This window comes from Cygnus atratus, chromosome 3 (assembly GCF_013377495.2).
Source record: "Cygnus atratus isolate AKBS03 ecotype Queensland, Australia chromosome 3, CAtr_DNAZoo_HiC_assembly, whole genome shotgun sequence".
Lineage (NCBI taxonomy): Eukaryota > Metazoa > Chordata > Aves > Anseriformes > Anatidae > Cygnus > Cygnus atratus.
This window is the reverse complement of record NC_066364.1, coordinates 15,299,943-15,314,570: the sequence shown is the minus strand read 5'-3', so window position 1 is coordinate 15,314,570 and position 14,628 is coordinate 15,299,943. Positions and strand designations below refer to the sequence as shown.

General features: G+C 34.9%; 1 protein-coding gene across 4 annotated transcripts in view; it reads right to left on the bottom strand.

Moving 5' to 3' along the window:
- The window catches only part of ROCK2 (Rho associated coiled-coil containing protein kinase 2), a 555,405-nt gene that overhangs the window by 15,875 nt on the left and 524,902 nt on the right, over positions 1-14,628 (bottom strand). For all 4 annotated transcript variants that reach the window (XM_050709456.1, XM_035562551.2, XM_035562553.1 and 1 more), the window contains 14 exons: positions 12,794-12,932; positions 10,980-11,071; positions 9,991-10,150; positions 9,222-9,285; positions 7,281-7,360; positions 6,944-6,992; positions 6,096-6,231; positions 5,875-5,966; positions 5,375-5,621; positions 4,923-5,029; positions 4,105-4,264; positions 2,852-3,012; positions 2,262-2,446; positions 974-1,043 (listed from right to left, as the gene is read on the bottom strand). In XM_050709456.1, the coding sequence (XP_050565413.1) occupies positions 974-1,043; positions 2,262-2,446; positions 2,852-3,012; positions 4,105-4,264; positions 4,923-5,029; positions 5,375-5,621; positions 5,875-5,966; positions 6,096-6,231; positions 6,944-6,992; positions 7,281-7,360; positions 9,222-9,285; positions 9,991-10,150; positions 10,980-11,071; positions 12,794-12,932 (1,742 nt within the window). The remainder of the gene's footprint in view (positions 1-973; positions 1,044-2,261; positions 2,447-2,851; positions 3,013-4,104; positions 4,265-4,922; positions 5,030-5,374; positions 5,622-5,874; positions 5,967-6,095; positions 6,232-6,943; positions 6,993-7,280; positions 7,361-9,221; positions 9,286-9,990; positions 10,151-10,979; positions 11,072-12,793; positions 12,933-14,628) is intronic.

The window sequence follows — 14,628 nt, the reverse complement described above, 5'->3', positions numbered from 1 at the left end:
GACTCTAACCATACAAATGTATGAAAGCAACATGACAGCCCAAGAGGAAAAAGGCATAAAGGAGTAAGAGAAAAATAGATTAGAAAAGTATTTGAAATTTAGATTTTTTCTGAAAGGGGTACAAACCTAGAGATATAGAGGAAACGAAACAAAAATTACACTGCTCTGTGCACTAAGAATGACTGAAAACAGACAAAGTGTAAGTGGATTTAGCGCAGGACTTGTAAGACAACTCCCTCAGAATTCTCTCTCTGGCCCATCCACAGCAGTCAACTGACCTCAACTCTCCCATTCTGTCTCCTTTGAGATGTACAGCTTTTTGACCAGTTAGTCCTTTTCCTCACTGACATAAAGACCACAGTAGAAGCATAAGTTTCCTTTAATTCTCGAGCAAGTTCTCTGGCCTTTTCATTGTGGCTGGCTGTGCACTATTAATATAAGTTAACCTTCATATGATAGTGATGATTTCTACCAACAATACCTATTTACTCTATTGTACCTATCACACTGAAGCAAAAACTCTCAAAAGGTCTCTGCCAAGTGTAACTATAATGCAAAAATTTCCTTCAAAGCCTTAAATGCACGTTTCATAATGCCATATGATTCTGAGAATACAGCTTTTTTCTCCCATGCAGCATGGAACAGATGCTAAATACAAAATGCTTGAAACATGCAGAAAATCATTTACACTGTGGAAAAGAAGGAAAAAGCTGCTTGACTACCTCCCACTAAAAACTGTGCTTGGGACTCCCTTCCAAAGCTGTTACATTTCTTAACGCAACCACTTTTACACTGCTCAATGATCAAGAGCAAAGAGTGGTAACAGGGCTGCAGACAAGACCGAAGACAGACAGAAGGAAAAGAACTAGCCTAAGATTTGAGCGGTGAAATGCCTCATGGCTGAGGAGGAAGAAGGAAAGCTAACATTACACCTAAACATATTAGTATAAAAATAAAGAAGCATAAAGCATACTGAGAAATACTGTTCAGCTTCAAGTTGGTCTTGAAGCTCTTTCATTTGTCCATCTGCATCTTGACGTTCCCTAGGAAGGAATATAATACCCTTAAATAAAAGATATGAAGATATTCCAAACAAGTAAACAGAAAGGAGTTCATTTACACTCTTAACATCCTCACTCTGTCTAGATCAAAGTATAATCTGCAGTTAAACTTGACACTTCCTTCGGGTACCAGACTTTCTCTCATTTTCACCCGTGCAGCTCAGAACACTACACTAATGAGACATCAGTTTAATACTGCTCACTTACTAACTACAACAGTCTGACAGTTTAACCACTAAGAAACACTGATAAAGCAAACAGCCACTGACAGAATCTTATTTCCATGTAAAACATCACTGATCTGACAGACTGTTTTGTTTCTTGTTTGCTAGAGCTCAGACTCTGAGAATGCCTTTATTCTTTGTCAGGCATCGTTTCTTGAATTCATCTTTTAAAACAACTCAGAAAGTCACTTAGTCACATAACAAAGAACAGTAATGTAGTAGAAAAGACTTCCACCATTATTTTATGTTATAGCAATCATCATATTTAGTCTTCCAGGTGAGTAACTGCATCTTGCTCACAGAAAAGCAAAAGCACAAGGTACATCATCAGAAGTCTAAAAGAGCAAAGAATAAAACACACCTGATCTACATATTAAACTTGTCTTTTCTGTCACAAGAATGTTCTTTGTGTGAGAAAACCTTAATATTTATTTATTTTCAGTTGCAATAATTGCTTGTAAGCACTTGAAGAAGAATTGCGAGCATAACTCCTATTTGAAGGCCTAGTATGTGTGATTAAACTCCCTTAGCACAGGCTATTTCCAATGGTTACACTTCACAGCTTTGTATTAGCATTACTGTCCAACTCTAATGATCTCTCCTAGACTAATAATGACAGCATCTTTCCTCTTTACTGAAGCTCTCAGTTGTTTAAAAGAAAATTTCCTAAGTATTCTCCTAAATAAATGTTTCTCAACTCTTCACGCTCCTCTGTTTAAGGTTTTTCTTTTCCTTTACACTTTTTGTTTCTGATTATAGGTCTTCAGGGAAGCAAACGTTTTCTATGGTAAATCTATACGTTGCTCAATCACTAAGGCTAGAGTCGCTGTAAATTATATTAAACAATTAAGTTTCGCATTATGGAATAGCATATTCTGTGTAAAAATCTTTAAAATTAACATGGCTCTCAGCTTTTGCAAAAAGAAAATTAAAAATCAGCATTACTTTAAAAAATAGACTGAGCAACTCTGCTTACTTGCGAAGTTCATTATTTTGTTTTTCCAGACTTAATTTGATTTCCTGAAGATGGTTATTTTCCTGTTTTAGCTGCTTCTCTGACATTTTTAAGGTATTGACCTGTTGTGTTTGCATCTTGAGGTCATTTTGAGTGAGACAACGCTTTTGTGTTTCTTGCTCTATTTTTAATGTCAGGTTTTTTACCTAAAAAATAAACAGAAATATGAGTTTTACAAATCTACATAGGGAAATAACATTTAAACATTGTTTCTTATTAACTCTTTCTACACTTTTGTGCAACTTGCACACATCTTTTGATAGACAAATGTATTTCTTGAATGAAGTTATTAGTACAGAATAAATAAGTTATGTTTCCATGTCCATCTCTTAGCATTTTACATTCCAGGAGAAAAACTTTTTAAGATCAAAAATGCCAGAATACTTCAGAAAAGTGAAACTACAGAAAGCAAATTTAAATCCAAATACAAAGAAGTAAAAATTGCTACCATTTACTTTCAAATACATCCCTAAATACAGATATAACAGGGGAAATATGAAGACATTTAAAACAAGGTTCCAGTTGAGAATTCTTTTGTCATTGTTACGTACATCTTCATTTAGTATATCCTTTTGCCTAAGGAGTTCGTTTATTTTCTGTTGTGATTGTTTGAGATCACAGTCCAACATGGAGCGTTGCTTTTCAGCTTCTAACAAACGATTTTCTACTTTTTGCTTTAAAGCTCTCTCTTCCAAAAGTTTCTTCTCCATTTCTGTGAAGAAGGAGATTTAATATCAATGTAAAGCAGTCAACATTTCAGAGGGTTTCAAGAGTGAGAAGGAGGTGGGAGGAAGGAGGAGGTCTATCCCTTATTAACAACAAATAACATGTTTGTTTTTTTAACACTGAAGAGAAAGATTGCTGAAAAGTAATTCATTAAAATTTTCACAGTAAACCATGAAAAAGCATCCAAGAGGATGCTTTGCAAGTATTTCTGCCTGAGACCTATTTCCTACTTCTGAGTTTCAAGATAACTTCTAGCTTATCTGCAACACATCTGGAATGGATAAAAGGGCGGTTACTTTTTAAAGAAATATTTTGTATCAATCTATGAAGCATTGCTTTGACAATAATAATCCGAAATCAATTAAGGAGTTGAAGCTGTTCAGGAAACTGATAGACCAAGTGACTCATACATTACCACTGAATTGTTTGTGCTTTTTTGAAACATCTGCAAGCTCAAAATTTTTGTGAACGCTCTCCAATTGGAATGATAAGATATATAGGTTGCTTTTTAATCAGTTGCAATAGACATAAGCAATTCAATTAAAAAATAAGAGCCATCTTCTGGAGTTGTTTGCTAATTACCTTCTCTCTGAGAGATTTCAATTGTCAGGAGACACCAGAATGCGCATGGTGACGATGGAAGCCTACCAAAGGCTTTACTATTTTTAATGCTATCTAGTAACCTATTTAAGTTGTTACGCTGCTGACATATTCTATTTAGGAAGAAAATAAGAAATTTGACTACGTAGATAAGCTCTTGAAAGTTTGTATTACTAGAACTGTTTGAAAGATTTAAGAAAAATTAGTTCAGAATACCCTAGCACAGAAAGTGAATTAGTGATGTCAGCAACAGAGAGCCTGCTTTACTCAGCAACTGTCTTTAACCTAGCAAAGCAGACAGAGGGATTACAACTGATTTTTAAAACTGCTTTACGATGCTAACTGTGTTTAAAAAAGAACAGAAGAACTGAAAGAAAAAAAAAACACACTACATTTAAATTCCCAGTAACACTAAAAGATTATATTACCTACATTCTATAATTTATACTTAAGTCAAACTGTAATGTCAAATAAATACCTTTCATGGCTTCAGATTTTGCTTCCTCTATAGATTCATAAATCTTATTTTTATCTGCTAGTCGTGCTTTTGTGGCTTTATGCTCAGCTTCCTCTTGTTCGAGGTTCTGCTGCATAACTTTGAATTTGTATGTCATATCTATTTCCATGTTGCTCTTTTCCTGTTAAAGAAAAAAAATACATTAAAATAAAATTTAAATACATCAGGTTAAATACAAAATTTTGGACAACAGTAACATCCTACTTGGAAGTAAGCTAACAGCAGAAGAAACAACACAGACCCTAAGGTACTAAGAATACATTTCATCAACTGTTTTTCTGGTGATAACATGCTCTAGAAGTTCACGGTGACATTACCAGTTGCAAAAAATTATAGAATTAGAGCCTTAAAAAACAGTGTTTTGTGAAAAGAGTTCAAAAATTACATTTATTGAAGAATTGTTTGAATACTTTTGCTTCAATAAAAAAATATGAAAAAATATTAGCCGAAACCTTTTTTATTTTTGGCAATACTGACAAAAAAGGTCAGATTCAAAGCTCAAAAAAGGTCAGATTTTACACTAGAAATGATGTGCTATTTCTGCACTGCTAAGCTATACATTGGAGTGCATTGTTACGCACTTTAGAAATACAATATATTGGAAAACGGTGTCTTTTTTCCCCACTTTTCAAATTGCAATAACAACAACAACAAAGTGACACTGAAAACAAGTTGTATTTTTTTTTCACAAACTTTGTCCCATGTCTCAATTAACAAATGCACAAATTTTAAAATTAAATAAGAATGTAATACCAAAGTTTACTTAGAAGTGCTGTTACCTTCTCTAAATCTGTGAGCTTTTCCTGCAATTGCCTCTTCTCCATTTCCAGTTTCGCTAATGCACTCTTTCCATTTTTCACTTCTTCCTCCAGGCTAGATATTCGACCTAAAAATGAACAAAACATCTATGAGGCTGGGCAGCGTTTGAAAAAAGGAATGTACTGTATCTACTTAAACAAACATTTCAAACGTAACAGCTTCCAGTTCTGACTATTAAGAAGAGCTCCCTTCAGGGTGATTTTAGAAGTTATCAATAACACGCATTCTTATCTTACATATATCCTTGCTCATGTTCACTTTACTGTGTCCTCACTTAAATAACACTGTATAAAACAGCAAACTAATCTAGTCACAGCAAACTAATCTAGTCACAGTTTGAAGCTCAAATAACATCACCAAAACCTATTTTTACTTCTGAAACTAGAAGAAAGCTTAACAGTTGCTGTAATACCTTGTAAATCACTGATGATCTCTGATCCATGACTTCGATCTCTCCTTTCTGATTCTAGAGCTGACTGAAGATTGAGAAAGTCCTTCTCTAGTTTGAGTTTAGCATTCTCCAGCAGACAGTTCTTATCCTGAAGTTCTCGATTATTAGCTTCCAGCTGCTGGATTTGCTTTGTACTTTCTGTCTGGTTCTTCCTTAACCTGGTTGCAGTATCAGACTCTGATCGCAGCAAAGAATTGGCTTCATCCAACTAAGGATTGATAAAAACATACTTCAGAAACAATTAAAATGTAACATCTACCAGTGCTATTACAGATTATTACACTTAACAGATGAAAGAAATAAGAAGGGGTATTTTTTAAGATTATTTTTGAACACAAGAACATGAAAAAAAAGAATGACTTTTAAAACTTCATTACACATTTTAACTCTCACCACTACTAACACAATCTGAACTTCAAAAAGCTACTATTTTAAAATAAACATATAAAAAGTTGGCATGCCTGTCTTTGTAGTTGATTGATTTTCTCATTGGATATTTGAGAGTTCTGATTCCTCTTTTTTAAATCTTCAAGCTGGTCTTTCAAACTGTTAACTGAAACAAAAACAATTCAAAATTGTTAATCAATGTAGTGAAAAAACTTTAAAGTGAACTATAACTCATTTATTTTATCTTTTAAAAAGCCACATCAAAATAGAACCCTTCAAACATCGTTCAACATACCCTCATTTTCTAAATTGCGTTTCTTATCTGCTTCATGTTCTGCTTTTCTCTGGTATTCTGTATTCTTATGCTGAAGAAGAGCCTTCTCTCTTTCTAGCTGTCTGACTGCAGACTCTACATTCTTTCTTGAAGTTATCTGGGCACATTAAAAAAAAACACACTAATTACATACAGAATCCTGACATTTTTCAAGTGATAAAGAACAGTTCATGCATTCAGTTTAGTTCAGAGTGGAGAAAGACATGTTCCATTTGCTTACTGCAAACACAGCATATCAGAGCACATGTTCAAATACAGCCCAGAATAACTACAGCCAGGAGCTTTTACCATTTAAGACTGTATGATGGCTTGACTTCAATGAATATTGTAATCTGTTAGCATCATGAAGCACAGAAACATACATGTACTGGAAGATCTCAACATTCACCTGAATGAACAGTACATTAAGTAAATTTGCAGTAGCATCAAGATGCAAAGCTGGGCAAAATAAGGACCTTTTACTGACACAGTTTGGACAGGTACAAAAAATGCTGCAAAGAATGGGCTTCCTTTTCTATCAACATCACTCTCACCTTCAAATACAATTACTAGAATTGTATATGGGGTATTTATATTATGTTATCCTCCAAATTAAAAATTTCGAGATTCTGAAGATAAGGAGATTAGAGAAGTCATAATGAAAATTTTTCAGCAAAGGCAACAATTTAATGCTTGTGAATATCAGGAAATCAGCTGGTGTTATTTGCCATAAATATACAGCTACTCAAAAGTAATTTTCTGGTTCCTAAGGAAAAAAAAAGTAACACACAAAAATGCTCAAGTTCTAATTCCAATACGAAATAACTTACCTCTTCATCTAGCTCTTTCACTATCTTCTCTAACCGAGTATTAGTAGACCTGAAGGAATTTGAAAAATATTTTTAAACCTTACTGATCACACAATAATTAGACTGTTTGGATATGTCTCATTAATTTTATGTAAGCTACCCTATTTTCAGCAATCACATGAAATTTTGATGGCTGGGGATATCACTCAAACAATAGAGAGATTCTTATGGAGAGATAAGGAAAAAAAAAAAAGTAGCCATGGGAGTAGCAAGAACTTTTAAGCTTTTAATCATTCAAAAACTAAAGGTGTAATAACACTTCTTTATGAACATATCAAATATTTCAAAATAATCTCACCTGTACTTCTGTTCTAGTTCATCTTTGGCTTGTAATTCATTACTGAGCTGTTCTTCTAACTTGCTTATTTTTTTCTGAAACTGAGCAAAATGTGAAAATAAGCATGGCCATTATATAAGATTGGAATCACAGTGTAAAACAGTTTAATAACAAAAAAAGTGAAAGCAAGGAAAATGAATTCAATCTACCATCATGTGTTTTTTTTTTTTTTTTAAACCATCACCAGAAGATTATTGCATTTCTATTTCTCATCTGTACAAGTTATTAATCTTGATAATTTTTAAAATACCGATGTGTAGTAACAGGATTTCCTACATGCTATATTAAAGCTAACTATCACAGAATGATGTGCCACAGACTGAGTCATAAAATTTCCATGGGCAAAGAATGTGTCTGCTGACCATTTACTCTCCTTTTTCTCTGTCTAGAGTCCTGCTGGAGCAGAATTTTTGGGATAGTCTTTTCTAAGTAAAATATAAATCATAAAATATAAAGGTGGGCACATAAACATATTGGACAATATTCAGAAAACACTAAACATGCTCAATGATCTCACATATTCAGAATATTTTTTCCATCTAGCACACGCAGAAGAAACACTTTCGAAATTTGGGAATGTTTTGTTTTCCTCAATAAAATATTAAAAAGATATTGAGTCAAGTACCCCCAAATAAAAATAAATAAATAAATAAATAAAAAGGATTATAATTATAATGAGCTTTTTAAATTGACCCATGTCTTCAGGCTTTCCAATTAATTTCTTTTCCTCCCTTTCTCTTCCTCCTCCAACCCCTAAAAACAAAATGTAAAAATGTGGTTTTCTAAAATACTTTGTAATTGTTACAATTATAAGATTACCATAACAGGGACACTTAAAAAGACATCAAAACCCAAGACTCACTGCTTGAAAAAATAAAAATTAAAAAAGTTGTCAGAATGAAATGCAAAGTTTTACCAACTACATTTACTATCACAATATAAAGCAAGTATCATGAACATGGCACTCTGTATTTTAAACAGTTCCATTTCGTATTAAACAGGAAACTAAAACTATTATTCTGTTCACTAATGACAGGAAGGAAAGAAGTGGAGTCCAATAAACATTTGCGCTTAAATTTATGCTGCCCAATACATAATGCATTTCCTTTACAACTCCTTTTCAAAGTTTAACAATTAAGTAAGCTTTAACAAATGTTAACCATAAACTAGCTACACTTGAATAATACAAATGTTTAAGTAGTATAATGAAGTAAGTTTGTTACATGAAAAAATCTGTAGCATTCTCCTGTCATCTGCATATTTAAATTCAGTTGGCAATCTTCAAAAAAATGGATAAACGTGCTTCAGACACTCACTTCAACTGAGAGAAAGATTTATGCTCATTAACATTCCTTTATCAATGCAGGTGACAATTTACATTTCCAAACTCTGGATAAATCTGTCATGAATCACAGACAGTGTGCAGCCACGAATCACAACCTTTCCAAGAGCAATGCTGTTTGGAGCAAACAGAGCCTTACACATTTGTTTTCAAAACAAATTCTGGATTCCAAAAGAAGTCAAGAAAAATCTGTATTCATTCATCTTCACACAGGAGTACCTTAACACTTGAATATAACAACTCATTCATAAACTATTTCAAAACATAATTGGTTTACTGTTAACAAACTGGTGAATAAACATTTACGGTATTTCATGATAAATCATGTCCACACAAATTATTTGGGAATGATTTGCTTCCTTTCATAATTCAAATAATACACTCACCTACCTCCTTGCTGTCCTGTAGATGGAAAACATAGTTTTTATCAATGAGCATTAAAAAACTAAAAGGCACCCCCCCAACACCGGTTCTTGACACCGGTTTTGACTTTGCTTTTTCTTAACAGACTTAACCAAATTAGTTAACCATTCATTAATACTTACAAAAAAAGCACTAACCTCATTTTTACTAGACTGCACCGATTCATTTTCTCTGCAAGATTGAGAGGAGTCACTTAGCAACCTGTCAAAAACAAAAACAAATCCCTCCTGCTGTTATTCGAGTTTTCAACAACTCTGGCAACCTCACCAATCAAGGCATTTTAATCACTTCTCTCAAGTCTTAATTTGACCTAGGCTCTTCTCAGAATGAAGATTGTTTTACCTCGGTAAGAGCTTTCTAATTTGAATCTTTTCTAATTTGAATCTCTCTAATTTGAATCTTTTCTTAAGTGAAGTACAACATTGAAGACACTTCCAAATCTGTAACGGCTTATTTTTTAATTAATACTCACAATTATTTCATGACTATTCAAACACACTGAATACGACTAACAATGTAAAATAATGGCAAGGGGGAGGCAGTGATGCCTTAGCAAGCTATTATTTTGCATAAACTTTTTTCTAATTCTACTAATACAAAATTATTTTAGAGCTAAATTACAGATCTAGTATTTTAAAATCCAGTATTTTAAACCCCAAACCAGATTTTCAAAGAGACTATACATTTTTATGTATATAAAAATATTATTTATTTAAACAGAATTATCAAGGTAGCCACAATTGTTATATTCTACTTAAATTCTGCATTTTGTATCTTCACAATTGGACACAAATGAAATAAAGCAATGAATAAATTATGTATCTAGGGTAATAATAAAGGGGGGGATAGGCTATAAGAAAAATCTGCAGGTGTGCTTCTAAAAATGCATATTAAATTCTCACATACAAATTGTCTCTATAGTAGGTAAATCCTATGAAAGGCAGCTGGTTTCCCACGAAGGCTTTGGGGATTGGAAAGGTTTCCACGTCTCCCTTGTCATCCTCAATGTCATCAAAATTACTGCTGTCTATATCACTGCTAAGCTCAGGAACAACAGGAGCAGCAGCTACAGAAAGGGGAGAAAAGATCAACTTTACTCCAGCCACTTCGCATATACTGGTATCTCTCTAATATTAAGAAACATACAATGTAAGTTGTCATGCTAGTTAAATATGTATTAAACATGCAGTAGAACTGTAAATATTACTGTGAAGATTTTTTTTCCCCTAAGGAAAAGTATTTTTTCATTATTTGCTTAATATATGGAATATCTAATGCTCAAAATGTATTTGCTGAAGTAAGCACATTTTAGAATGGAACACTAAATACAATCACCATTTTAAGAAACTTCAGTAAATACTTTAGAAGTTATGATCAAGCACAGGAACAGAAGTACTTGTTTTTCTGCCTAAAGCTATCAAGTTCTCAATACTTTCAATGAAAAGCAGTAAAACCAACAAGACCACTCTTATAGCCAGTCTTAATTACAGATTAAAAAAAAAAGGTTAAAAGGTTAAAAAATGAGTAAAATAAAACAAAAACCCATGAGAACAACAATAACAAAAGCCACAAAAATAGAACCTAATAAGCATTCATTCTGCCAAGATTTCTAAAACATCCAGTTTTGCTGTTCAAATCTATAGAAATCTATAAATTCAAACATGATAAATGTGAGAATAATTTCAGTGGGAAAAACGTCTATTTATTATCTCTTACTGATACAGTTTTTATAATACAAATGATAAATAAGAAAGTTATCTGTAAGTTGTTATCTGTCCTGACAACAGAAAAGATTTGCTTAATAGAGCCTGAAGTTTTTCATATATGCTATTACTGAACAGTAGCCTCATGCAAATACTTAAAAAAAAAGCTTACTTTTAAACTAATTTACTTACTCTCTCGAATGTTGTCCCAGTTCCACTGATCACTCTTAAAGAAAGGGTGATGCTTTATTTCTTCTACCCCATTTCTCCCAAGTCGCACATCCCTAAACATAGCAAAGAAGCCAAATTCACATTAGGAAAAACTGCATTTTGTTTTGCTTTGTTTTTAAATTCTGACTTGCTCATAAGCAGCAAAGCAACTTTCTGTAAAGGCTGTCCCTGTAAACCACATTAATAGTCAAATAAAAGAAAAAAAGTAAACCAAAAAACCACCAACCACAGATCTGTAGTTTCTTATATAAAATGCACTTGGTTTCTTAATATCCACTGCCTGCGACTGCTAAAACGTCCAGAAGTTGGAGTCTGCCACGTGGGGAGTAAAGCGAGAGAGAGAGCACTGAGGCAAAAAATAAGAAGAAACTAAAAACAAAAACAAAACCCAACACCCTGGGGGAAGAAAAAATTACTGAAGTCCGGTGTCTGCCAAACCACATGACAAACCTTAAGACTCGAGTGAAGGAAGGTCTAACTTACTGCACAGAACAGTTATTCAAAGCTGAACTGAAATAAATATTTTAAGAATTCCATCCTCTGCCCCATAACTAACCCTGACACATCTTTTGCTGATATTTACAATGAAGCAAACCTAAAGTTCAACAAGAAACTTCCAGTTTGACCAAGAGAAGTCTCCCTTAAAGCGATCTGCAGGAACAGAACATAAAACCGATGCGTGTAAGACAACTAATAAATCACAGGGTAGATGCTTATTTCTTCTTGTCCCTTTAAGTGCCTCAGCAGTTATCACGCATACAGAAAGAAGGCATCTGTTTCAAATAAGTCGCCCGAGCACTGCATTAAATATAAACAGGAAGACAGACACACGTAGTGGAAGTACACCTCGCAGCATTCGCATTATTAAATTCTACCCCTATTTTCTCTCCACCCTGCAGCTACTGGTTAGAAACACTTAACGCCTATCTTTCCTGAGCAAGTGGGATCCTGCTCAGCAGAACAAACAACTCTCTTTGAATGCAAAAAACATTATAAGACAATGCATTTCTGCATTTATTTTTACTAATCCCTCATTCTCTACAAACTAGATTATCTACAAGTCAAATTTGGGTGATCACTGGAAAGCATAAAAAGGCATTATCAACCCATAGTTAACCTTGGACCTACAGTGTTGTTCTTTTAAATCAAAGAAATTTAACATAATCTGTGCTTTCTAACACTAAAAATTTAAATATTCAGGTCAAGAACAAGCTTACACAGCTAATATCAATAAATATTGCTCAGCTCTACCAAGGGAGACCTCTATGATTAATTTATAGCCAGAACAGCATCCTCTTTGTTTGCTAGCTACACTTATCAATTAGTACCATAAGGTAAATGAAAAAAAGTTCAAACGTTCTATGAAAATTTGAACAAACTAGGTAAATGTATGCTTATCTTCATAAAAGCATGTTTTCATTTTTTATAAGCAACATCTACTTAGTCACTGAGCACAACAATTTGGTCCCCCTGCCTTTAGGGGCTTAAAAATTACTTCCAACCTTACAGGTTTGTTGCTGTGTTTTACACCACACAGCAGCTGGGAGGATTTGTTCAGCACAAATTATGTTGTAGCATGAGCCATCAGAACTACTCACAGAAATAAAATGGAGCATCTGGAAAACACCCCAAAAGAAAAACTAGAACGCAGATGATTTTGCAGAAGAGATTTGAACATAAGTTAGGAAAAGCAATGGAAGGAATTCATTTTTACAACGTACATGTACTAATACCATCTAAAATAGAAACAGTACCAAAATAATACATACACCTACCTGTCAGTTAAAAAGGCACAGATGAGGTTCTTTGCGTGCTTAGAGATTTCCACATCATCTGGGAAATGTAATGAGTTCTTATGATCCATAATTTTACTGTATGTTCCTACTAACGAGTCTGCATAAAAAGGAGTATCGCCTGAAAATAAAATAGTAAATTGACTCATTTTCAGGCGTGTTCAAGTCATGTAAGTTGAAGAAGACAAAAAAAGAGAAGAGATGTAAAGTCTACAAGCAGTTTAGCCTGAAATTGCCTTTATATTTAAGAGAGAAAAGAGGAGTACAAGGTACAAAATAGCATATCCTACTAGAATATTCCTTTTTCAAAATGCCTGTTACACATTAAACCATTCTCTGTATGACATATCACTACCAAACTTTCGCCCAATGACTTGCATCTTTTGTTCTACCTGAATAGTGTCGCTGTGCTTTCTAATTTACATGATGGATGACAACCACATGTAAGCCCCTCTTCAAGCACTTCCAAGGGTGTAGGGGAGGAAAACTCAGTAAGGATTTGCTGAGGAACATTCCTTGAAGAGACTCCACCACTGCTCTCCCAGGCCCCTATCCAGGGGCAGGTGAGCCTGGGGCAAGGCAGTTCTGATCAGGAGCCTTCAGAGCACATTACGGCACCACCAAACCCAGATTCTCAAATCTTGCTGACAGACAAATTATATTGGCTTGGGTGCCCATATTAACATGGGCAGGCAGCTTTTAAAATTCAGCCCTTTCTCACCCAGAAGCTTGCAGTGTAAGGTATAGTTAATTTTAGTTTCTTTGCACATGTAAACTTAGAAAGGTAAAACTGGGACAACTGAAGAAGAATCAGTATCAAGAAAGGTATTTGACATTGAAGTTCACTGACAACATGCTGCATATATAAACGGTTTGGGTCAGTAACCAAGAGGCTGCAACTTCTACAAAAATCCCTTTTCACAACCAATCCATAGGCTTAATGGAGGAGGTGAATAATTAATGGCTTATTAATTAATATGAATTAACAATAAATAATTAAACAAGTGTGAAAGTCCACAAAGGCTTTTAAAAACGATTGTTAACTGTCTCTTGACAAGGTTACTTCAGAATTGAAATGCTAATGCTAAAATTCTTTTATGCTAGGTACTGTTACTAGGGTGAAAAAAAAGAACTCTTCAACGGTCAAAATCCTGGGGGCTCAGTGCAGGACAGGAAAGAATGGCTCAAACGACACTTGGAAGTTCACACGTCTTTTATTGGTGGTAAGTGAAAGGCAAGCAGGGGCCAGCTGCAGGAATGTACCCGCGCTTCCCACTGGTGGTAAATCCACAGTCATTCCCCCAGTCCGTCCCTGGCTGAACATCGTCATCCTCAGGCTCTGCCTTGATGGTCTGCCCCCATTTTCCTCATGGGTGCTTGTTCTTGGGCTGGACATCGGCCTCACGCGTCACCATAGTGGTCTGCACCAACTTTATTGGTGGGTGTCTGTCTGCAGCCTGGACGTTGTTCTCAGGCTGCACCCTGCCGGTCTGTACCAATTCTGTTGGCGGGTGTCTGTCCATGGCCTGGACGCTGCTCCTCTCAGGCTGCACCATGATGGTCTGTGCCAAGTCTGTTGGCGGGCATCTGTCTGTGGCCTGGATATTGGTCTTGTCAGGCTGAGCTCTGATGCCTTGCGCCAACACTGTTGGTGGCTATCTGCCGCAAACTGCCATCATTTTGTTAATGTCAACCCACGCCCTGATGGTCCGCTAAAACTTTGTCAGTGGGTCCAATTCCATTTCTGTATCATCCGCCTTTTGACGCTTACGGGGAGGTTGGCCGTTGAGGTAATCCAGTTCTTGTGTGGCTTTCCT